General features: G+C 39.9%; 1 protein-coding gene across 9 annotated transcripts in view; it reads left to right on the top strand.

Annotated features, from left to right (window-relative positions):
• Positions 1-26,373, top strand: part of c2cd5 (C2 calcium dependent domain containing 5) — a 135,204-nt gene that overhangs the window by 19,028 nt on the left and 89,803 nt on the right. For 7 of the 9 annotated variants that reach the window (XM_060842995.1, XM_060842987.1, XM_060842989.1 and 4 more), the window contains exons 4-8: positions 20-191; positions 8,866-8,961; positions 9,564-9,719; positions 11,110-11,311; positions 22,253-22,404. In XM_060842995.1, the coding sequence (XP_060698978.1) occupies positions 20-191; positions 8,866-8,961; positions 9,564-9,719; positions 11,110-11,311; positions 22,253-22,404 (778 nt within the window). Of the gene's footprint in view, positions 1-19; positions 192-8,865; positions 8,962-9,563; positions 9,720-11,109; positions 11,312-22,252; positions 22,405-25,596; positions 25,798-26,373 lie in introns of those variants that run through there. The other 2 variants (XM_060842994.1, XM_060842992.1) reach the window with 2 other exon arrangements.

The raw sequence follows: 26,373 nt of genomic DNA, 5'->3' as shown, positions 1-26,373 counted from the left end.
CCTTGAAATGTGCTTACAGGTTGATGATGAAGACTTGCAAGATGAACCACTACAAATCACCGTTCTGGACCATGATACTTACAGTGCTAATGATGCTATTGGGAAAGTATATATCGATATTGACCCATTATTATCAAATGAAGCTGCAGCCATTTTATCTGGCTGGTTTCCAATCTATGACACTATTCACGGTGAGTATGATTTTTCATGAATTATGACCTGCGTTTCATTGGTGTTATATTTTTCTGACACTCTTTTAATATTGTCCATTGCAAGCTAAATTTCCTGATTTTGCATTAGTGTAAATGATCTGTAACACTATATTTCTTAAGTGCCTGCATCATAAACATGTCCTCAGGACAGACCTTCCTGGAACCTAGTTACATAGAGAATACAGAGCATAGAACAGTACAACACAGTACAGGCCTTTCAGCCCTCGACGTTGTGCTGACCTTCCATCCTACTCTAAGATCAGACTAACCTTGTTATGTTATCTAGGTGGGTAACTCTAGTTTATCTCGCTTACCCTAGGGATTATTCCTCCGTACCTTCAGTGAGGCCGTTACCGGTAGTGAATACCCTTGGTGAGAATTTTAACTACTGTCTGGTCCTAGAAACTTCCAACCCGGTTAGGCTTTATCGTAGGTCTATAGGTCATCCTTCAGTATTACCCCTTTCACCTATGAGTGAGAGCGGCTCGCCTTGGGCCAACCAAGCACCTTCTTACCGTTTGTAGTTCTTAACACTTCACAATAATAATACCAATATATCTTAATCAAATAACTGTTCGGCGATTCGTGTGTGTATGTAAATTAAAAATGTAATTTATTGAAACATAAGAAAAGAAATCAATTTACAGTTACTCACTCTTAGCCTAACGATTTTCTTAGCTCAAAATCCCGATTTAAAGTCGCGAGTCAAGATTACTTTAGTTTCTTAGATTCTTCTTCAGTCAAAGTTCTGATTCAAAGTCGCGAGTCGAGTTTACCTAGGATAAAGCAGAGCTTAGTTCCCTAAGTGTCCCTCAAGGGGATCTTTTGAGCAGGCTGCAAGTTAGTTGTCTCTTGTTTGAGATCTTTTGATATTGGTTCAATATGCACAAATGTGTCTTTTGTAGCAAGCCTGTTTGGTTCAGTAGCCGAAGCTACCTTGGTTCAGTGTCTCTTGCCAGTTAGTGACAAGAGCGAGTTGCCTGCTTTGAAGCTCTGCTTATATCCCTTACAAAATAGGTCAATCAATTACGTCACTAGTTTTAAGAACTGAAATCAGCTATTTTACACCCGCTTGAAATCGTGCCGCGGTCAGCATTTAACACATGCTTGTTTAAAGGTCGCGTTTTAATATCGTTAGCATACAATAGTATAGGGTTAGTGTGCAAAAAGTTTATCTGATAAGTATCCGAAGTGGGCTTTTCCATGTTGATGATTCAGGTTCCCATGATCTCTGTTAAGTGTCCGAAGTGAGGTAATGGGGATGATTCAGGTTCTCGTGATCTCTGTTAAGTGTCCGAAGTGAGCTTTTCAATATGGATGATTCAGGTTCCCGTGACAACCTACACACCCTTAATTGTATTAATTTCCATGTGCCTATCCAAGAGTCGCTTAAATGTCCCTCAAGTATCTGATTCTACTACCATTGCTGGCAGTGCATTCCACGCACCCACCATTTTGTGTAAAGAACCTATCTCCCCATGACCTTCTTCCAATCACCTTACAATTATGCCCACTTGTGATAGACATTTCCACCATGGGACAAAGTCTCTGGCTATCCACTCTCTATGCCTGTCAACATCCTTCTTCTCTCCAATGAGGTCCCTCAACCTTTCTTCAAACGAAATGCCCTCCAGTCCAGGCAGCATCCTGATCAATCTCCTTGGCACCCTCTCTAAAGCTTCCACATCCTTCCCAGAACTGAACACAATATTCCAAGTGTGGTCTAACCAGGGCTCTGTAGAGCTGCAGCATAACCTCATGGCTCTTAAGCTGATTCCTCCTGCTAATGAAAGCCAACACACCATACGCCTTCTTAACAACCCTATCAACATGGGTGGCACCTTTTAGGGATTTATGGATATGGACCCCAAGATCTTTCCGTTCCTCCACACTGCGAAGAATCTTGCCTTTAACCTTGTATTCTGAATTAAAATCCAACCTTCCAAAGTGAATGACTTTGCACTTTTCCAAGTTGAACTCTATCTGCCACTTACTAGCCCATTTCCTAATCCTGTCAATGTCCAGTTGCAGCCTACAACAGCCCTTCACACTGTGCATAACTCCGCCAACCTTTGTGTCATTGGCAAACTTACTAATCCACCCTTAGACTTCCTCATCCAAGTCATTTATAAAAAAATCACAAAGAGCAGAGGTTCCAGAACCCATCCTTGTGGTACACCACTGATCATCAAACTCCAGGCTGGACACCACCACCCTCTGTCTTCTGTGGGCCAGCCAATTCTGTAATCAGACAGACAGATTTCCCTGTATCCCATGCCTCCTTACTTTCTGAATGAGCCTACCATGGGGAGCCTTATCAAACGTGTTGCTAAAATCTATGTGCACCACATCCACTGCTCTACCTTCATCAATGTGTTTTGTCACATCCTCAAAGAATTCAATCAGGTTTGTGAGGCATGACCTGCCCCTCACAAAGCAAACTGACAATCTCTAATCAAACTATGGTTTTCCAAGTACTCATAAATCCCGTCTCTCTCGCTCTCTCTCTCGCGCTCTCTCGCGCTCGCTCTCTCTCTCGCGCTCTCTCTCTCGCGCTCTCTCTCTCGCGCTCTCTCTCTCGCGCTCTCTCTCTCGCGCTCTCTCTCTCTCGCTCTCTCTCTCGCTCTCTCTCTCGCTCTCTAATAATTTGCCCACCACTGATATAAGTCTGACTGCACTGTAATTCGCAGGATTTTTGAACAAGGGAATAACATTTGCCACTCTCCAATCATCTGGCACTACTCCAGTGGATAGTGAGGATGCAAAGATCATTACGAAAAGCATAACAATCTCTTCCCTTGCTTCCTGTTGTAACCTAGGGTATCTCTTGTCCGGCCCAGGGGATTTATCTATCCTTGTGATTATCAAAATTTTGAGCAGATCCTCCTTCCGAACATCAACCTGGTCTAGCATATCAGTCTGTCCTCAGAAACCTCAATGTCCCTCTCAGTGGTGAATACTGAAGCAAAGTATTCATTAAGGACCTCCCTTACTTCCTCCAACTGCAGGCACAAGTTTCCTCCCCTGCCCCTGATTGGCCCTACCCTCACTCTGGCCATCCTCTTGTCCTTGTTTTTTGTCGAATGCTTTAGGATTTTCCTTAATCTTACTCACTCAAGCTTTTTCATATCCTCTTCTAGCTTTAAGTCCATTCTTCAGTTCCTTCCTAGCTACCATGAAATCCTGTTGAGCCCAGTCTAATCCTTGCCTCCTCGACCTTAAGTAAGCTCCCTTCTTCCTCTTGACTCAATGTTCCACATCCCTTGTCACCCAAGGTTCCTTCACCTTACTATCCCTTTCTTGCCTCAATGGGACAAACCTGTCCAGCGCTATCACCAGGTGCTTCCTAAACAACCTCCACATTTCAGTTGTGTATTCCCCTGAGAGCATCTGTTCCCAGTCTCACTGCCCAGTTCCTGCCTAATAGTATTTCCCCCTCCCCAGTTAAATAATTTCACATACTGACTGCTCCTATTACCCTCAATGCGAATAGTAAAGGTCATGGAGTTGTGATTACTACCGCCGAAGTGCTCTCCCACTGGGAGGCCTGGTTCCTTGCCAAGCATCCAGTCCAATATGGCCTCCCCTCTAGTTAGCCTCTCTACATGTTGCATCAAGAACCCTTCCTGAACACCCCTGATAAAAACTCTTTCATCCAAACTATTTGAACTAAGTAGGTTCCAATCGATATTAGGGAAGTTAAAGTCACCCTTGATAATAACCCTGTTAATTCTGCACATTTCCAAAACCTGCCTTCCAATCTGCTCCTCTGTGTTTCTGTTGCTATTGGGAATGTTGTAGAAAACTCCCAATAAAGTGACTGCTCCTTTCCTGGTTCTGACTTCCACCCATACTGACTCTTTAGACTAGCCCTCCTCAATGATCTCCCTTCCTGCAACTGTGATACTATCCCTGATTAACAATGCCACTCCATCAACTGTGATACTATCCCTGATTAACAATGCCACTCCATCAACTGTGATACTATCCCTGATTAACAATGCCACTCCATCACCTATTTTACCTTTCCTCCCATTCCTTTTGAAACATCTAAACCCTGGAACATCCAATATCCAAGTCTCCGTAACGGCCACAGCATCGTAATTTCAAGTACTTATCTATGCTCTGAGTTTGTCACCCATATTCCTGACACTTCTTTCATTAAAATAGACACACTTCAATCCATCACACTGACTCCACCTTTTCCTGGTTAGCACTGCTGCCTCTCAGAACTAGGGACTCAGGTTCAATTCCAGCCTCTGGTGACTGACTGTATGGAGTTTGCACATTTTCCCAGTGTCTGCGTGGGTTTCCTCTGGCTTCCTCCCACATACCAAAGAGCTCAGGTTGGGTCAATTAACCATGCTAAATTGCCCATAAGGGATGTGTAGGTCAAGTGCATTAGTCAGGGGCAAATATAGGATAGGGGAATGGTTCATGGGTGGGTCACTCTTCTGAAGGTCGGTGTGGAGTTGTTGGGCCAAAGGACAAGTTTCCACGCTGTAGGGATTCTAATTCTAATTCTAATTCTGTGCCTATATCTCCTCACAGACTTTCTGCATGCTCTATCTGGCTGTTTACTACCTACTCCAACATCTGATCTGTAGGTCAGGTTCCTATCCCCTGACCAATCCAGTTTAAGCCCTCCTGAAGAGCTCTAGCAAATCTCCTGCCCAGGATATTGATGCCCCTCTAATTTAGGTGCAACCGATCCTTCTTGTGCAGGTCCCACCTTGCCCAGAAGATATCCCAATGCTCTTGAAGGTATCTAAAGCCCTCCCTCCTACACCAGCCCTGCAGCCACGTGTTTGTCTGCATTCCCTCTGTATTCCTCGCCTCACTACTATGTGGCAATGGTAGCAATCCTGAGATTGCAACTCTGTTCGCCCTGCCTTCTAGCTTCCAGCCTAACTCCCTATATTCTTTTTTTCAGGTCAGTTCTTCCTGAGTTCTTCTCAGTGCTGTCTGGTATCAAAAACAGTATTCTGTTTCACATCATGGTTCAAACACTTCAGCAAAATCTTGTAACTGTAGTGTGTTACAATTCTGAATGGCCTACTCCTGCACCACCTTTTGTGTTCTTAGAATAGTTTACCCACAGGATGTAACCTGCTAGAGACAGAAGAGGCCCACAAACTAAGTTACTAAACAACATCCACACCCCTCTGGGATAGAGAATTCCACATTTACCCATTGAATGAAGGAATTCCTCTTCATCTCGATGTTGAACAGCCTGCCCCTTATTCTAAGAGTATGTCCCTTGGTTTTAGACTCCACAATCAGGGAAAACATCCTTAAAATTTAGCCCGTTGATTCCTGAATGTATTTTTTATGGTTGAATGAGATTGTTTTAGAATTAACACCTGATGAAGAGTCACTGGACGTGAACTGTTAACTTTTCTGTCTCCATAGATGCAGCCAAACCTGCTGAGTTTCTCCAGCACTTTCTGTCTTTGGCTGAGGGTGACTAGTACAGAAGCATTCCCACTTACAACAGTCTCCCTAACTTAAGCTTCTCCGAAAATGAGATTCGGCTCCGTCAACAAGACCAGATCATGTAACACTATTGTTCTTTGAAAACATTGGGATGAGTGGTCTATTTGTTGCAACCTGATTTCCCATTTTAAGTACAGTGGCTAGAATGGTTTGCTGCCTGTGGGGATGGACTGTGAAACAGGAAGGCTATTTCCCAGCATCAGACTTCACATACGTTTCTTTGAGGACATGCATCTTTTAACTCCAGGTAACAGCAGCTAGTTTATTGGCTACCGCTGGGAACTTGTTACGTTATGCCTTACTAGTTGCCAAACCGGGGCGTTCCCTGCTTTGATTCCCAATAGTACGACTCTGCAAAAATTTCCAGCTTGTGAAATCTGAGGGAATATATGAAGAAAGATTTCAGGATTTTAAATACTCGAAAATTCTGCGTTTGTTTTGTCTGGGCAACAAAGTTTACAAGCCACAGTGATTTGGAAAATGCTAATTTTTCAAAGTGAGAAAATCTGACTACTTCAAGCATTGTTGAAGGATAAGATTGGCAAAGGCTGCACTATATTGCTAACTTAACAGAATGTATGGTTTTCATTTTGATAATGCTGCAAGTATCTACTGTGTGGACATTTGGAATTTGCAAGGTCCGGAAAATAGTCAAATGATAAAAGCTAAACTTGGAACCAGATTTGAACACAAACATTTCAATATGTTTATCACAATGATGTATTACATTTGACTTCTGCATATAAAATGTGTTTGGGTGGAGTGTTTTCTTAAATTTGGGAAGTGGCTTGATGTTTCTTTCATAATGTACAATGTATGTGTGTGTGAGAGAGAGATAAGTTCATATTTTACATGCAACTTGTAGATTTACACTCTGAATTTCTGTCATTACTCCAAGTATTTTTTTAACCCCTCCATTCTTAGTGATTTTTACACCCTTTGGTCATCATATATTTATTGTGAGTTTCATGGTGGCTTGTTTCAGACTAATTACTGCTTATGACTTTAAGGGCTTTTTCATTACAGTCACTCACCTCATAGATAAATGCTGAAATGCATTGACAGTCCGTTGAGAATTTATGCAGTTTGCTCATATAAACTTACTGCTGTAATATGGTTTTAGAATGACCAGTTATGTAACTCACTACCTTTGCATTAAAGGTGAGCTGAAGTTGTAATGAAAGAAAGGGCAGTTTGGCAGTTTTGAATAGTTTTTTTTCCATTCTGCCATGAAATGTATGTATCACTGGCTGTGCCAGCATTTTTTTCCAAGCCAGGTTGCCCTTGAAAAGGTGGTGCTGAGCTGCCCTCTTGAACTGCTGCAGTTTTATGTAGGAAAACCCACAATGCTGTTAGGCAGAGACATCCAAGATTTTGACCCAGTGACATGAAAGAAATAGCACAATGCTTCCAAGTCAGAATGGTGAGTGACATGGAGAAGAATTTGTGGGTAGTATTGCTTCCATGTACTTGCTGCCTTTGTCGTTCTTGATGATAGTGGTTGTGACTTCGAAAGTTGCTTCCCAAGGAGCCTTGGTTGAATATCTGCTGTAAATCTTAATAATAAAGTGTCACTGCTGGAAGGAGTGCATGTTTGTGGATATTCTGCCAGACTGGCTGCTTTGTCTTGAATGGTATCAAGCTTCTTGCACATTATTGGTGTTGCTCTCGTCCAGGAAAGTGGGAAGTATTTTATCACAATCCTGATTTGTGCTTTACGGATGGTGGATTGGCTCTGGGGAGTAGGGAAGTGGTTACTCGCTGCAGGATTCCTATTCTCTGACCTGACCTGTTAATATAGCTCATCCAGTTTAGTCTGTAGTCAATGGTGAACCCACTAAAATATTGATAGTTGAGAATTCAGTAATGGTAATGCCATTGAATGGCATGGGGTGATGGTTGACTTCTCTGTTGGCTGAGATGGTCATTGCCGGTCATTTGCATGGCATGTGTGACTTGCCCATTGTCAGCCTAAACCTTGATTTGTTCAGGTCTTGCTGCATTTGGGCATGGACTGTTTTAGTATCTGAGTCATTGTGAATGGCGCTGAACATTGTGCAGCCATCCATGAATGTCCCCATCTCTGACTATGGTGCAGGGAATGTCAGGGATGAAGCAGCTGAAGATGGTTGAGCATAGGCAGGCACTCCCACCTAACCTTGAAATTCAGCTCTTTTGTCAGTGTTTGTTGAAATCAAGGATATAAAAGGTTAGAAGTTGAGTGGCACTCCGGGAATCCAGACTGAGTGGTGTTGAGCAGGTAAAGCAAGTGTATGTCTGTCAACAAAAGATGGACAGAACCATTGGCAAAGGTTATTCAGCCCCATGGGTCTTGTTCCATTGATTATTGAAGTCGTAGCTGACCTGTGTTTTAACACACTTTATTTGCATGGTGTCCTATAGCACTCAGCAAGATTGTTAAACAAAAGTCCTGTCAGTCTCAGCCTTGACTCATTCAGTTGCTCTCTTCTCAACAGCTTTTTGTTTTGGGAGAGTGGTGGAAAGTTTCAGATTTCTATGAAACTTTGTAAGAAGAAGTATGTGCTGACATCATCCTTGAACGGTCAAGCTCTGTTTTCAAAGTTACATTCTCTTGTTGTGGACTGTTCTACCAGAGGAAATTGATTTTTTTTCTCTGCCTGTCCTATTGAGTCATTTAATCATCTTCCACACCTTTATCTTAAGTATGCAAGTTGACACAAACCTATTCTATGCAACCTGCCCTGTAAGTTAGCACCTTACCCCTTACATTTTACAAAAGAAGGCCTATCTGTGAGTAATATCCAATATGTAGTGTGTCATGTTTAGAGCATTTTGTATTAGAATGTGCTGTTTTGTCATTAACTGATAAAATGACAATGAGGTATTGTTGATCTTTCAGTGTTGTTGACTTACATCAGCTGGGTTCTCTTTTTCTTACAATTTAAGCTAGTGGGAAAGGAATGGACTGAAATGAATAAAATGGCTCTCGTAGTACTTTGAAATTTTGAAAGAACTATGCTAAGATTTAGAGCATGTTTGAGTTTCTTTCACTTTCATTGTGTTCAAAAATCCAAAAGAATTGTGCACTTGCAGCCAGGAGGCAATTTGTAAAGATGAATCCATGTTTGGCTCTGTTACTTTATTGTCAAAAATGGGTGTTTTTGTTTTGAAACAGGTATCAGAGGGGAAATTAATGTTATGGTGAAAGTAGATCTTTTCAATGATTTGAACCGCTTCAGACAATCATCATGTGGGGTCAAGTTCTTCTGTAGTAAGTTTATTTTCAAACTCCTAAATTGTTTGTGTTTCAATGAATTCCAAACACAATATGTGTTGGCAATGCACTGATTGTCAGGTTAGTAAAACGTGAATGGTCCGTGAATATCTTTTGCTTTTTAAAAGTAAATCTGCAAAGAATTTAATTTCAGTAAAGCTGCTATGTGTCATTGTCGGAGAATAGAAGACTTCTGCACTTTCTGCACCCATTTTCAACACCAAGCTTTTCAGCTCAGAAAGCCGATTAAAGTTCCTTCTATTTCTATCAATATTGTAGAACTCCTGAGTGTATTTTATATTGTTGATATTGCCAGTTCTCATACTAGTGCTATTGCTGAAGTTATTTTCTGTCAAGGTGTCGAGCTCTTTTCAATAGGCAGGTAGCTGCTGTGGTCTAGTTTTGTGATAACCAAAACACATTTCCTGTAAGATCCAAATACAACCAACCAAGACAGGAACTTTAATCTTCTTATACTGGGTTGAAATCAGATCAGAAAATGCAAGATTTCAAATCATATTTTCGCCATTATGCTTTTTCAGAGCAACCTTTTAATCTTTCTTTGCAAAATAAGCTCTGAAGTATATGTTTTTCCACAGCAACATCCATTCCGAAATGCTACAAAGCAGTAACAATCCATGGGTTTGTTGAAGAATTGGTAGTGAACGAGGATCCAGAATACCAGTGGATTGATAGGATACGCACACCCAGGGCTTCAAATGAAGCCAGGCAGAGGCTAATATCACTAATGTCAGGTAAAATCATCTGGTTTTTTTGTAGACCGTACTTATTGATACAAGGCTACTTGGTGATGTAATTGCAGTTGTAGTGAAAATGTAATTGTTAGAAATTATGTATTGTACTACGTGCAATATGTTCAGGAATGCTGTTATGGGGACAAATTGACATTGTTAGTGAACCAACAATCCAAAATTGGGGAAAGTATAGATCGGAGGAACTGGCAACTGGGAACTTCACAAACCTGAGGTGGTTGAGTATGTTACAATTCGGTAATATGCTGAGAGGCTGATAACTTCAATCACAAGATGTAATGAATTTAGGGTCTCTACAATATCACTAATACAATTTGTTGAACAGATACCTGGCAAATTTCCAATTTAAAGGTTATGAATTTTCATATAGACTAGAACTGAATTTCAAATGTCATTTTAAGAAGCTGACAAAAATATTTTTGAAATAGTTTTAGATATTAAAATTGTACTCACCTTATTCTTATCACGTGCTGTTTGATCTGTGTATTTCCACCCATTTATGTCTTATTTTAATTTCAAGTTTCTAGAGTTTGAAGTTTACTTTTTAATTTGTAAGATTATGCCTGTTAATTTTTGGCTGACTTGTTTATATATGTTTGCTTAACCGCTGTTGACATGTGACAAAGCACCATCTGTGTATTCAGAATCAATAGTGCAAATGTGTGGAACAGGATATCTAATCCTGCTGAGAGCACGCTTGTGTAAGGGAAAGTTAGTCTGACATCTTTGTCAAAATTCCAAATTGATCTGTTTGAAATGATAAAACTACAATTTTATTCCTGTCTCCACTTGTTAAACAAGCGGATTTCTTGCAAAGCGATTCACAATGCCTGAGTGCTAAAGCAAAAATTCTACTCAGTGACCGAGTTTCCAATGTAGGTTGCCATTTCCTCAAAATAAGTCTTTTAACAGTGATTTGACAATGGCATATATTACACCACACATTATCTGTAATGTTCCTTTTAAAGCACTTATAATTCATGTAATAGTCTATGTGCTTATCTGAAAATGTTTTTGCATCATAGCTTATTACTGAATGCGTGAAACAGGATGCCTCGTTTTGCTGAGAAAGCATCTTCATATTGGGAAGGTTGGCTCTGCACCTTTGTCAAAATTCCATGTATTTTCTTATAGCTGTTTGTTCTGACCTGAATTTGGAGAAATTTGGTGCCAAAAATCATTTATTTAATTCTACATAGCCTTGCAGAAAGTTTAAACCTTTAGGAATATATGTAGATTGTAGGCCAATTTCTCAAAAGTTGCTGTGCCTGCAAAATCAATTTAATTTCTGCCACTCTGCTTGAACACGCAATAAAGTTTTTGTATTTGATATAAATCAAGTTGAGTACCAATGGGTATTTGATTTTTACAGGAGAACTGCAACGAAAAATTGGCCTAAAGGTACTTGAGATGGGAGGCAATGCTGTAGTGGGCTACCTGCAGTGTTTTGACTTGGAAGGTGAATCTGGATTGGTGGTACGTGCAATTGGGACTGCATGTACGCTTGATAAACTGAGTAATACAGTGACATCGCTCCTACCACCATGTAGTTCCCCATCCAAAGACCTGAAAGAGTAAGTATAAGGTTACAATTATCTGCAATCACTTCCTCTGCATTACTTCATATTATGTTGCATACCAGTTTCATATGCCGAATTATTAAGTAATGTGCAGAAAGATTTCTTGGAATTGCAAGTACACTAAAAGCACAATCTGTCAAGTGCATGACAGAGAAAACACTTGTGGAAGTTAGACACAATTCATTAAAGTGTAAATTGAGATAAAGAAAGTATGAGTAATCCCTGAAATCTTTGAGATTACAATGCTACACCTGACTCAGAATTTGAACCTTGTTATGCATGGTATTTTAAAGCAAAACTAATCATTATAGGCTAATTGCATGTGCTGACTTTCCTACATATCCCTCGTCTTGTGACTGAGTAGTAGGATTTGCTACATATTACATCCAGGACATGTTATTTTAGCTGCATAACCAGAAGTGCAACCCTCCATTAAATCCTACATCTATATATCTATGTATTTAGTATGTCTACTTAAATTTGAGTTAAACACAGCCATAATGTTGTTGTAACATAGTCGTAAAAATGTACAACATGGAACGGACCCTTCAGCCCAACCCGTCCACCTGCCAGCACCCGGCCCAGATCCCTCCAAACCCTTCCTACTCATATACCCATCCAAATGCCTTTTAAATGTTGCAATTGTACCAGCCTCCACCACATCCTCTGGCAGCTCATTCCACACACGAATCACCCTTTGCATGAAAAGGTTGCCCCTTAGGTCTCTTTTATATCTTTCCCCTCTCACCCTAAACCTAAGATCTCTAGTTCTGGACTTCCCCCACCTCAGGGAAAAGACTTTGTCTATTTATCCTATCTATGTCCCTCATAATTTTGTAAACCTCTATAAGGTGACCCCTCAGCCTCCGACACTCCAGGGAAAACAGCCCCAGCCTGTTCAGCCTCTCCCTATAGCTCAAATCCTCCAACCCTGGCAACATCCTTCTAAATCTTTTCTGAATCCTTTCAAGTTTCACAACATCTTTCAGATAGGAAGGAGACCAGAATTGCACACAATGGTTAGGCCACTGTTGGAACAATGTCCTGTACAGCTGCAACATGACCTCCCAACTCCTGTACTCAATACTCTGACCAGTAAAGGAAAGCATACCAAATGCTGCCTTCACTATCCTATCTAACTGCGACTCCACTTTCAAAGAGCTATGAACCTGCACTCCAAGGTTTCTTTATTCAACAACACTCCCTAGGACCTTACCATTAAGTGTATATTCCACAGTCACTAGGAATTCAAGTCACAGGTGTTGATGAATATTAGTGTGATGTTGCTGTTTCGGACAACCTATTCGTGAACATTCACTACAGAGTTTTGCAGCACAGATCCAAGTAGCCTGGCATTCCAGGGTTTTAAATGTAACCTTGACTTGGAATGAAGTGGTGATGTAACTTTCTTTTTTCTATAGAATCTACAGAATTATTCCAGCTGTCCAGAATGATCAGAATATTGCTGTCTTTGGTATTTTTTGTCCTGTTTTGAAATTATCTGTTCCTGTAGAAGGCATTGACCTTTGTTTGGGTATCATTTTGTGATACTGACTGCTTCCTGGCCCAAAGAGGCACTGTTCATCTCTGAGCAGTAACAGCCATTTCATAGTTTAAGGATAGGAGCTAAATCTTTTTAGGTTTGAGAGGAGTAGAAATTTCTTCATCCAGAGAGTGTTCAGCCTGTGGAATTGACTACCATCGAGAGTGGTTGAGGTTAATACATTGCCTTTTCACGAGGGAGATAGATATAACTCTTGTGATTAAAGGGGTCGAGGGATATTTGATTAGGTTGGGCTGGTGTGTGGAGGGACGTGAGGCTAATGAGCTCAATTAGCAAGGGTCATATTCAGTGGCAGTGCTGGCTTGTGGGTTGCATGGCCTACTCCTAAGTTCTATGTTCCTATGTCACTAATTGTGGTGGAGTCATCACAAGGTCTGTGTATCACAAAGTCCTGTCCATTATCAGCATTAATCACCTGCTACTAACAAAACATGGTTTGCACCCTTTACCTTTTTATAGTCTAGGAAACTGAAACCAGTTGTATGAGTTTGCAACATCTCATCATGCACTTGCCTGACATCCGCATACTTGACTATTACTGGTTACTAGGTGACCATGAAGAATGGGCAATCTGATTTTCTCTTTCTTGGCACCAGGGTTATGAAGTCAATTTTGCAATTGGTGACAATCATCTAAGTGAGCACAGACTAGGACTGTAGTTTTTCTGCTTTAATAAAAAGCTGTAAGTAAATACCCACAAAATTTCAAATTTCTACCATGCTTTATGATCAAATTGTCTGCATTTGGCAAGTTCATGCTACCTCAAGGAATTGTTGTCCCATCCATCTATCCCTTCAGTCTGCACACTGAGAGTCTGGTATGCATCATCGTAGATGATGGTAGCTATGAATGCTATATCTCTCATACTTGAAGATTTATTATCTGTTGCTTTTGTTGCACTTAGCATTTGCTCTCTAGGTCTACAATGTACAGTGTATTCTGCAGTTTGTAAAACTTGTAATTTTAAATTTAAGATATGTCAAATAGGTTTTCTGTAAAATCAAGTGCTATGTTTTGAAATTCTATGGAGAGTGATGCTTGTTCTAAGATATGATATATGTCTCGGTCTATTTTAAATAAAATGACATCTGGCATTGCTAACTAATTTGAAACTTTAAAAGTCAACTACTTTTTGAGAGAGTAACCAGTAGATGTGTTGTATTTGGAGGTGTTTGACAAAGAACCTCAAAAAGATTAAGTCAAAGGACAAGAGCCCTCTGTGCTGGAGGTAGTATATTAGCATGGCTAGAAAATTGGCTAATGGGTAGGAGACAGCAAGTGGAGAAAAGGAGTTTGCAGCCAGTAACCAATGGAATTCCACAGAAATCAGTCCTGGAATTGCAACAGAAATCAATGACTTGAACGAAGGAAGCAGATGTATTGTAGCCAAATTTGCAGACTCTCAAAAATAGGGAGGAAGGCAAGTTATGAGAGGAAACAAAACAGTTCAGAGATATTAGGTAAGTGGATAAAAAGTTGGCAAATGGAATTCTGTGTGGTGTGTGTGTGTTATGAGAAAATATGAAGTTGTTCTTATTGGAAGTGAGAACAAAAAAAATACAGCTGCCTCAGCCCAGTGTCAAATCAGCAAGTGCTGGCATTTGGTTTGGAAATGTGTGAAAGTTATTGTAAATATATCCGAGTGACAGACACCCACAACCTTTTCTTGTTGTTCAAGGCCTGTTAATTTAGTAAGTGGAAACGTCTGAATGAGTGTTTGGAAGACCTGGCCATTGGAATATACCATTTATTTGTGTGTAGCTGCACAAATTTCTCTGAAAAATGGACGATGATTACAGAGAAACTCAGAACAATGTTATCCATTTGGATGAAAGGAAGAGAACAAGATAATTTATGAGTGAGTCAGAAAATGAGTTCTTCCTTTTTCTCATGCTAAAAAGTAGGAGAATTATGCTGGAAAAATCTCCCAGAGGTGGCGGCTGTGTTAAGATAATGGTCTTTTCAAAGAGCTGGATTAATAGAAGATTAAACGGAACCATTTCAACTTTTAACAGTCAGGGAAATCTGGAAATCTTACTGCCGATCAGAAATGAAAGTTAACCAAAATGTAATCAATTTAGATTAGATTACTTACAGTGTGGAAACAGGCCCTTCAGCCCAACAAGTCCACATTGACCCGCCAAAGCGCAACCCACCCATACTCTTCCATTTACCCCTTACCTAACACTACGGGCAATTTAGCATGGCCGATTCACCTGACCCGCACATCTTTGGACTGTGGGAGGAAACCGGAGCACCCGGAAGAAACCCACGCAGACACGTGCAAACTCCACATAGTCAGTCGCCTGAGGCGGGAAATGAACCCGGGTCTCTGGCACTGTGAGGCAGCAGTGCTAACCACTGTGCCACTGTGCCGCCCATAATTAGGATGAATTAGAACCCTCAAACTAGTTGAATTAGCATCTCCACTTCACAACTGATGTTAATGCACGTCATTTACAATATCTTGGATGAGACAACAACGGATCCACAAACATCCTTCAGGAAGTTCAAAAGTGAGCTATCTGCCGATGGTTCTTCTGTCATGTACTTTCTTATACATTCATTTGAAATGTTTTCAGCCACTCTCCAAAATTATCCTTTGGCAGCTTTGTAAAAATGATAATATTCAGTGTTGATTTGAGTTGAATTGTAATGTCAGTGCAAGGCCAAGATCAGTGCCAGGTTCATTTAGTGTTATCCGAATTGAGGCCTTTTAGAGCACCTACCAAGTTGCTCGAGGCATCTGATTACCCTGCTGAAATTCATGAATTCTTGATATCATCTTGATCAGAATATGTTCCTATCTGATCAGGATTCTTTTTCAAGAGATGGAACATCAATATTGTAACTTCCAAGTGTGCTCCTAATTTCTGTGCACATGTGCTCACAGATATATTTCCTTTAATTTGATTTTTAAAAAAATGCACATCCTTCAACCTGCCGGACAGATCCAGGCTACTTTCTCTTCAGAACTGCCCCCAGTGATGCCAGTGGCTGAAAGTAAGGAGTTACCTGTACGTTGGCTATATTTGTTTTAGTATAGTTTGTGCATTCTGACCAGCTTAGCAGCTCATCTCAAACTACCTGAGATAAAGTACAGTGAAGTGATTTCTTGTGATTAGGGTTGTGCCTCTGGCAAGCATAAAATTCCAGTTCTCTCAAAAGTTAGGAGTTGCCAGGATAAAGAATGGGTTTTCCCATTAATTCTACATACGGGGTGAATCTGCTATTAGGAGTACTCATAGAGTCATACACCATGGAAACAAACCCTTCGGCCCAACTCTTCCATGCCGACCACGTTTCCGAAATTAGACTGGTTCCCATTTGTCTCAAAATGTTTTCAATTCCTGAAACCTTTCCTATTCATATACGCCCAAATATCTTTTAAATGTTGTAAATGTACCTGCATCCTCCACTTCCTCTGACAGTTCGTTCCATACATGCTCCACCCTCTGTGTGGAAAAAGTTGCCCCTCGTGTCCCTTTTTTAATCCTTTCCCCCTCACCTTAAAATTATGTCCTCTAGTTTTGAAGTCCCATCCGAGGTAAAAGATCTTTGCTAGTCACCTGATTTATGTCCCTTGTGATTTTATAGTTCTCTATTAGGTCAAGCCTCAACTTCCTATGCTCCAGGGAAAAGATGTTCGAGCCTATCCAGCCTCTCCCTTTATAACTGAAACCTTCCAGTCCCTCCTGACAATATCCTTGTAAAACTTTTCTGCACCCTTTCCAATTTAATAATATACTTCCTATAGCAGTTTGATTGATCCAGAGGCACAGGGTGTTCAAAAGACGGTGACTACAGCTGACACATTATGAAATTTGAGCGTGTTTGGTTTTCCAACTGGTTTCCACCATCACTATTCACTTTCTCATGAGGCCAGAATTTGGCTACATTTTTCAATAGGTGGGGTACTTTCCCGCTTGCTTCAATCTTGCTCCGTCACTCTCCCTGATCAGGGTCTAGGACAAACTGGATATTTGACCCTGTGCCCAGAGCACTGAAATTCTCTCGCCCCAGCTCCATGCCCTATCTTTCTGTCTACTCCCCACTCACCCTCCCAGTCACTCACTCACTCGCACCTGTCCCTCCACCGCTCTGCCACAACCCCCTAGCATGTGTGTGTGTGTCTTGTTTGTCCCCCTCCCTGTCTCCCTCTCCCATTTGTGCGTGTCTGTCTCCCTTCCCCACCCCCCCACCACTCCAGTTTATCTGTCTGTGTCTCTCTTGTGCACTCCCTTGCTTGCTTCCCCCTCCTTCTGTTTGTCTGACTGTCTGTCTCGTGTGCGTGTGTCGCTCTCGCGAGCTATTCCTCTGTTAGGAAATGCAGCAGGAATTTTAAATTTGTTACGCAGAAATAAATGAGCACATTGAATGTGTTGCCATATAATCGATATGAATGTCTCTGTCTTCCCTGGAACAACCAATTCTGTATTCAGTCAGGTTTGTGAGGTATGGCCTGCACTCCTCAAAGCCATGCTGACTATCTCTAATCAAACTATGGTTCTCCAAATAATCATAAATCGTGTCTCTCAAAATCCTCTCCAGTATTTTGCCCACCACAGATGTAAGACTAGTTTGTCATTTGCAGGATTATCCCTATTCCCTTTCTTGAACAAAGGAAGAACATTTTCCACCCTCCAGTCCTTTAGCATTACTCTAGTGGACAGTGAGGATGCAAAGATCATCCCCAAAGGTGCATTCTCTCGCTTCTTGTAGTAACTTCTGGTGTATCCTGTCAGGGGATTGAGCTATCCTTATTTCTTTCAAAATTTTCAGCACACCCTCCTTCCTAACATCAACCTGTTCAAGCATATCGGTCTGTTTCACACTGTCCTCAGAAACCTAAAGGACCCTTTTAGTAGTGAGTACTGAAGTAAAGTATTCATTAAGGACCTCCCCTACTACTTCTGACTGCAGGCGCAAGTTCCCTCCCCTATCCCTGATTGGCCCTACCCTCGTTCTGGCCATCATCTTGTTCCTCACATAGGTGTAGAATGCCGTAGGGATTTCCTTAATCCTACCTGCTAAAGCTTTTTCATGATGCCTTCTGGTTCTCCTAAGTCCATTCTTCAGTTCCTTCCTGGCTACCTTGTAATCCTCTAGAGCTCTGTCTGATCCTTGCCTCCACAACCTTAAGTAAGCTTCGTTCTTCCTCTTGACTAGATGTTCCACGTCCCTTATCACCCAAGGTACCTTCACCCTACCATCCTTTCCTTGCCTCAGTGAGACAAATCTGTCCAGTGTTGTTTAGGAAGCACCAGCTGACAATCTCCACACTTCAGTTGTGCATTTCCCTGAGAACATCTGTTCCCAATCTAGGTGCCCCAGTTCCTGCCTAATAGCATTGTAACATCCCTTCTCCACCCCCTCCACCCCCCCCCAGTTAAATAATTTCCCATGTCGTCTGCTCCTATCCTCCTCCATGCAAAAAGTCATTGAGTTGTGATCACTATCACCAAAATGCTCTCCACTGAGAGATTTGACACCTGGCCTAGATCATTGACAAGTGCCAAATCCAATATGGCCTCCCCTCAAGTTGGCTTATCGACATATTGCGTCAGGAACTCTTCCCAGAAACACTTGACAAAAACTGCTCCATCCCAACTCTTTTAACCAGGTAGGTTCCAATCAATATTAGGGAAGTTACAGTCACCCATGACAACAACCCTGTTACTTCTGCACATTTCCAAAACCTGCCTCCCAATCTGCTCCCCTGTTTCTATTGTTATTGGGAGCCCTGTAGAAAACTTCCAATAAAGTGACGGCTCCTTTCCTGTTTCTAACTTCCACCCATACTGACTCAGTCGACAAACCCTCCTCGATGATCTCTCTTTCTGCAGTTGTGATACTATCCCTGATTCAACCACCACATTTACCTTCACCTCCACCCCCCCCACCAACCACCATCACCACCACCAGTCCCCCGCATTGAAACATCTAAACTCTGGAACATCCAACAATAATTCCTGCCTATGTGATATCCAAGTCTCCGTATTAGCCCCAACCACCATTATAGTTCCAACTACTGATCAATGCTTTGAGTTTGTCACCCTTATTCCTGATACTAGAGTTTAAGGACATGTTGCAAGAGTGAGATGAAGTTAAGTATAAAGGACAGAAGATAGGAATCGGCCAATTGGCTTGAGTGGCCTGTTTCTCTGTTGGAAACTTAGTGCTGTGTTTTTTCCCTTTTGAGCTTTCCTTTTCTTTTCAGGAAACACTGCTACGTTGCCTTTATTAATTTCCATGCTCGTTGATGTGAGTTAATAGCACCTCCTATTTTATGTGGTTGTTGAGCAGCACTCAAAAAGAGTAACTAAAAATATGTCTGATCTTTAAACTCTGATCTTTAAACCTTTGAATATTGTTTAATTTGATGCAAATTGTAGACCTGTATTGAGTATCAGAAGCTATGCCTGGAAGCATTCAATTGTTTGCACAAACCTTGTGTATTTAAGTAGCAATAATGTATACGTGTATGTGAAGATGTGATTTGCACACTAAGGTTTTACGAAAGCCTGCTACTGTGTATTGCTAAATTGAGAAATTTCATTATTTGGGAGCGTTATTATTCCTTTATTGCATAATAGTTCCCCTGTTTCCAGCTTTAAAAAAGCACCAGACCTTGGTCTGTATGAAATGGTTTTCTTCAAACTGAAAGAAGCACCAACTCCTATTATGCTTTTTGTCCTACCTCTAATTGTTGTCAAGGGATTAAAGCTGGCTCGAGATTTATGCACTCCGTTTTTCTTAAGCAGCACCTCAGTTTATTGTGAAAATATCTAAAGAAAATCTGAAACGTTACTGTCATGAAATAAACTGTCAAAAGTAATACTTCTATCAGGAGGTTCATTGTTTTTAAAAAAAAATTGGTAGCTTTTGAATTTAGTATCGCTCATTTGGTTAATGGAACAGATATGTTTACATCTGGTAGGGAATAAAGATTATCTTGAATGGTTTAAATCACTGTTCCAAAGCTGAATTGACAATGGCCTTGAACTTTGTGCGTCAATTGCCCATACTTGAACCATTTTAACACAATGCACTATTTATGAATGTTGCTGAAATAAAGTCCCATATGTAATACCCACTAAATAAATCATAGCAAAATAATGGTCTGCATTTATCATGCAGCTTCCCTGACCTTAGAATATCCCAATGGATGTAGCTTAGTTGAAGATAATAAATAACAGCAGACTGTAGCTGGTACAGTATCTATTGCTGAACTTGCATCAGACCAGGAATACAAATATCCATTGAAATATTACATTCCCATGCTTGACTAGTTGAATGAGATAGTAACCTCCTGTGATAAAGTTTGCGTAAATAATCACCTGATAAGCCAAAAGGAAAACTAAAATGCAAATTAATTAAACAATTGGAGAGAGTGTGCAGTAATTTTACCAAAATGATACCTAGACCCAGGGTTTCATTCAAGACATTAGGGGGCACAGACAGTTTGAACAGAAATACTTTTCCTGATGGCTGGGAAGTCTAGAACTAGGTTACATATAGTTTAAAAATTAGAACCGGGCCTTGGAATTCCCTTTGGTAAATGACAATTGATATTAGATCAGTTGCAAATTTTAAATCTGACATTTATAGTTTTTTAGGATTTATAGGTATCCACAGTTGTTTAAGGATCTTGGGCAAAGGTAGGGATGTGGAGTTAAGGTACAGAGCAGCCCTGATTTCATCAGTATTCACTGAATGTCAGTTATATAAATTCATGTGAAAGTGTTCAAACTGGGAAAAAAAATTATTAAAAGTAAATTGGAAAGAGCAAGTTATTTTCCAAGTATTTTCTGTGTTTTCCAAGTATTTTATAAGTTCTTAATTTTAAAAGATGAAATAGCACTCTTTCATTTTGATTTATTCTGAAGAATGTTTTTTGCAATTATAGATCAATTCACCTTTTTGAATGCTGCCAACAAAGTGGAGGTGTTTTAATTGGTATTTGGTACTTTGAATGAGAGGATGTGCCAGTGATGTTTTTTCTGGCACATGCCATAACAGCTATCTCAGCAATATTGGCCAAGGAAACAGATAAGTTATCAAAAAGGGAATAAACTTTGTTAATTTGCTCCCATGGAATACAGTTCTTAAAATCCCATCCCTCTAAAACTCTGAACTGTTTTTACTGAGACAATGTCTTTATTTTCATGCAATGCTAATGTTTGCATGGCTAATTTGAGAAAGCTGGAAAATTCTATGGTGTAAAATACTTTTAAGCATTTGAAATCTTCAAGCTTTTGAGTGTAATAAACTAAAAATCAATTTGTAGTCTTAAAACTCATCTAAATGTGTGTTAAACTTGAGTTTTACTGTCTACCTCCCCAGCTTCTCATGTCACCTTTCAACGGCTCTAATACATGCATGTTGGTTGTGTCTGCAGATATTTCCTATTGAGTACTTCATGGTTTCTGGTAATCCTACTTGTATATTATACCAAAAAGTGAAGATGCTTGCTTTATACCTTGACTCCCTCACATTTGTTTTTTTTTTAAAACATTGACAGTTCTACCGTATGTATTTTTTCTCCTGGCTCCTGCTTCTCTCTGTCAGGTCTCCTTTGGTTCATCAGCCAAGCCACGGATGCCGTTCGACTCACAACAGCCCAATTCACACTGCTACAGGCTCGAGACTAACTCAGAACTTCTCTGTATCTGTTCCTACACTCATCTACACTGGTATGAGACTGCACAGGCTGAGGAGATGGGGATAGCCGGGCCACAGGCAGAAAGGTTCAGTGAGTAATGTCAGGCAGGTAGTGTAGGAAGGTATCCTAAATCCTCAACCCCCTTCTTAGTTTAACTGGTAGTCCAGCTTCTGGAACGAAGAATTGATCAAATTTTAAGTAGATTTTAACATAGCATTTCTAAAGATAAAGCACCAGAGGAAGTTCTGGTTTCCAATACCTTGAGTAAAACCTGCAGAAGCTTTACTGAACAAATCTTTTTTTGTTTTCATTTTTAGCTGTGATGCACTGTTTTGGTGTTCCGGAATAAGGAAACATGAGTTTCAGTTCCACATTCTCGAGCTTTCTTTTGTTATCTAGTTAAAATGCATTGTGTATTTTTAAAGTCATATTTCATGCTGCTTTATTTACACCATCATCTCGCTCAGGTTCCTAGTACATGGTTTGATTTGTGCTCCAGAATTTCTAACCTGTTTCTTGTGTGTAATGTACAAACCTGGGTAGCCATATGTTTCCCCAGTGTATGGATGGTGGTTCTTTGCCTTTTGGCGTCGTCCCCCGCTTGCACGTAGAAGCAACTGCTGTCTCCCCTGTATTTGGATCATTCCGTCATTGCTTAGATCCTTAGCACAGGGTTACTGAATGTGTTTCCCGCTTCTTCTGGCAGGGTTCCCTTCAGTGAAGATCCCAACCCTGTTACTCATTCATCTGGACCCTCCACCCCACTGAAAAATCAAACCTATTCCTTTTCACCTTCCAAGTCCTACAGTCGACAGTCCTCCTCTTCTGACACAGATTTGAGTTTGACACCTAAAACTGGTAAGGCACCTCCACCCCGCTTCTTTTTTTTGTTGTAAATTTATGTTTCTTTGCACTTGAAGCACCTCATTCTGTTTGTCTAAACCTTATTCCTCTCGTTGAACTAGAGAGCAGCAAACTGAATTGGACGAGGAACTATTTTCGTTAAGTCTTTGAATCACAATGAATGAATTCAGATGCTGTGGAAATTTATTTATTGCAGCTGGACACTTTTAAGATACACAAGCTGAGCTAATGTCGGTCTTTGAGAAAATAATGATGGAATTGGATGCTCTGTTTAGATTTAAATCACTTTTCAGCCCCCTTGAGTTGACAGTAATTTGGCTTACAGATACCTAAATATTTGAATTATAGATCCTTGTTGTGTGTCCATCCTGTTCTATCCAGATATATGTGCTTTAAAGAGTAAAAATGTTTTCATCATGGTCAACAGTGTTCAGGTGGCAGTTCAAAAGATACCCAAGATTGTTTTGACTAATGGAGTGCTAGAATTATTGCACTTAGATAAGATCATGGATGCAGGTACAGACATCATGAATCTACTAAAATACACATTTGACTGTAAACAACATGTTAGAATTATTATAATTTTCTTGAGGACAAAAGCAAAAACTGAAACAGTTGGATTTTTCTTTAGCTTTTGAAGATGCTAATTTTTATTCTTCGTCCTACTACAGAAATTTGGGCAGTGGTTTTATCCACTTTTTTTTGTATAAAACTCTCCCTCTAGACTGTTTTGTTACACTCCTGGGGTCAGAAACAGAAGAATTAAAAGAAAATGGTTGGCAAGACTTTGCTGTAAAGGGCAATGACAGACAAATGTTTTGGTTAATATACTGAAAATCAAAAATATTTTGAGAAGGAACAAGGAATTAAATACAATCTGCCAAAAAATATGACCACCCAATTTTGTGAACTGTAACCTACTCGGGTGAAAAGCAGGTCATTGTTAAAGGCTAACAGAAGAACACTTGAATAGAAATAGGCCACCACCTAAGACTGGTCCAACTTATAAAGGCTAGAAATTGAAGCAGGAGTACAGAAGCCTGAAAATGTAGATCTAATGTGAAAATTCAAATTCTGGAAGCCAGTACCAAACGTAAACCAAGAACAGTAAAGCACAGAAACAAACCAGTCTCCCACTTGTTTCACAGTTACCGGTTATTCCCTGACCAGCTTTTAATATATATTAGATCACCATTATTGTCTTCAAGACTCCCATCGCTGAGCACATTTTAATATTTCTGAGCCCTTTTGTTTTTCTGGAGAAATTGATCCCCTTCTTGGGGAAGACCTGTCCATTATTTTATTAATCAAACCTCCAGTTACCCTTACCTAGCATTTTGCTGTGTAGCACTTGTCTATTTACCTCCTCCTATGCCTTTCCCCAGGCCCTAAACATTTATCTCCTATCAGGTAGTAACAAATGTCCAGCCATAGTCACTGCAATGGCCTCTCTGCTCCTGATACTATGTTGTTAGCTCTTTATCCCTGAGGGATCTAATCTTGGCTCCCTATAAATATAGCATTGGTTTCCACATGTATGTAGTTCTACCTCTCCACCTTTTGTGATCATCTTACTCTTTTTCTAAATTCTCAGGTTACTTACCTGACATTTACCATTAGTTGAGTGGAAATGTTTTCCAGCTGCTATCAAAATCCAGAAGCTCCTTTCCTAACAGTGGATGTTCCAACGCCACAGACTGCAGCATTTCATTATCACCTTCTCAAGGGAGTTTAGGATGGGTATCAAGTGCTGCCTGGTCAGTGATCCCCACACCCTGTGTTTAGACTTTGCAAACTGGACTCAGAATGTGCATGTCAAGGTCACAGATGAACAATCTTTTTTTTAAAGAATGCTGCATTGTTAATGTCTACTGCATCAATGAGAGTACAATAGGCTGATTTTCTCACCTCTCCTCACTTGTAGAACCATGAGTTAGTTTTTAGCTTGAATAAAATATATTTTTTTAAATACGAGACTTTTGGCATTCCACAAATATAAAATTAGGTTTTTGTAGGTGTAGAAAGGTTGTTCAGTAACAATTATAAACTTGAAGAACTGTTATACACCCAGTTACATCCAATTCAACAAGCTGACCTTTTCAAGCTTTCAACCAAAGCTAAGCTGCAAATCATACAAGTTGGTGCACTCTAAAGATTTCCATTTGTGGGAAGTTTAACATTACACACTGTAGAAAATCCCGGAATCTCTGGCACTTGGAATGGGGGCAAATGCTGACAGTTTTGCTGTTACTTTAACTGCAAAATACGGACAGTTTTTAGGAATAGCCATTTTTCCCCCATTTATAAAAGATACTTTTTAAAGGAAGCCAGGGAATGGGATGAGCCAAATTTGCTCTGTACCTTTTTCTTGTTATTTTGCTGAAGTTTAAAATAGTTTGCTTTGAATTAAGTGTCTATGTGGAATGTCTCAAAGCTGTGGTAGTTTGTGAATTTAATATTCACATCCTTTTAGCTAAGTTGCAAACTTGTTTATGGAAACATCTTCAAAAAGAAAAGCTTGTCCACTGCTATAGACAGTATGACTGAACATGGGTTTTTGATTTTAAATGCATAAATCATTTGGTAATACAGTTATTCTGCTTTCAGAATGTGTGTTGCATCTGGGTTGAGGAATTATTTCTGAAGTACTTTTGGGAAGGCTTTGTAGGTATAGCAAAACTAAGAAAGATGTACTCAAGTAAGATTCTTCATTTTATGCACCCACTGGGGACAATATCATCTGTGTTAGGGTCAGATGTCCAAGGATTTAATTGACTGGTTCCAAATTGGTTTGGTTTGCTTAAAATATTTTCTGAAATGTAAGGAAGCCTTTTTTTGCAAATGTTTTCTTCAAAAGACCTAAGTTCCAAAAAATTAACTTCAAATCCTAAAGGATTAAACCTTTTCAATCATACTGAAAATGTATAATGCCCTTTATAAGTGTATCATTTTATGTCAATATGCAAAAAGATGTTTGTTTTTTTAAATTGATTGAATCGGCCTCTGAAGGTTTTCATTGGTTCTTTGTGAAGTTTGTGTACACGTGTTCATTTTGACAAATGTATATTTAATTTGTTTTGCTTTTGTATGACTTTCCATGCAGTGTTTTCTTCATCTTCTGTGCGTGATCTTCTGACCCTCCAACTTCTTTTTCATCTTTTTTTTTCTGCAACCTTTCTCCAGCAGCACCTTCCCCCGAGGGGCCTAGGATTTTCCTCTTTCCCAGTTCCCCTCCTCTCTTTTCCGGTTCCCCACTTCATAAAAGTGCACATCTCCTTCGCTCGGAGGCTCTGCACAGCCTTACTCCTCCTCATTCTGGCTATGTGAGTCCAGTCTGTCTGAGGAAAACTGTGTCTTTCAATGAAGAGTTGCTTCTAACTGCCTCTGGTAGGATTGATTAATATCAAGATAAACTACTTTTCAGAAGTCCTGTTTGCTCAGTGCCTAAAGTGTTTTTGTTTACTTTATATGAAAGCAAACGATCAGAAAAATGCACCTGAATTGGGGAAGAAAGCATGCTAAAATTTGAAATTGTTTTGATATTAATTGGCAAATAAAAACATATTTTAAAAAAAACAAATCAAACTAATGTACATTTCTGTAAATGGCAAATTTAAAGTTTTTTTTTTGCTCTGCACTTAAACAGTTGCTAGTATCCCAATAGTTCAGAAGTTGCCTACAAATTTGTCCTAGAGAAATATTTTCTATCATAAAAATTGACAATGGAGATGAAATGGGGGAGTTGAATTAGGAATAGACTGAATCATGGCTATTAGTTATGGGGACTCACTTCATTCATTCATTGCATAGTTCATTAAATATTTGTCTTGTTGAATGTTCTGGTTGCTGTTTGCAGTCCAATGCTTCCTTTATTCATTTGTTAATATTGTTAATTTCATTATACGCTTACCTGCTGATCAAATTAAGGCTGATTTGCTTAAAACTATGTTTTGTTACATAATT

The sequence above is a fragment of the Hemiscyllium ocellatum genome, chromosome 23 (assembly GCF_020745735.1).
Source record: "Hemiscyllium ocellatum isolate sHemOce1 chromosome 23, sHemOce1.pat.X.cur, whole genome shotgun sequence".
Taxonomy (NCBI): domain Eukaryota; kingdom Metazoa; phylum Chordata; class Chondrichthyes; order Orectolobiformes; family Hemiscylliidae; genus Hemiscyllium; species Hemiscyllium ocellatum.
Note: the sequence above shows the minus strand (reverse complement) of the source record. Positions and strands in the feature narration are given on the sequence as shown.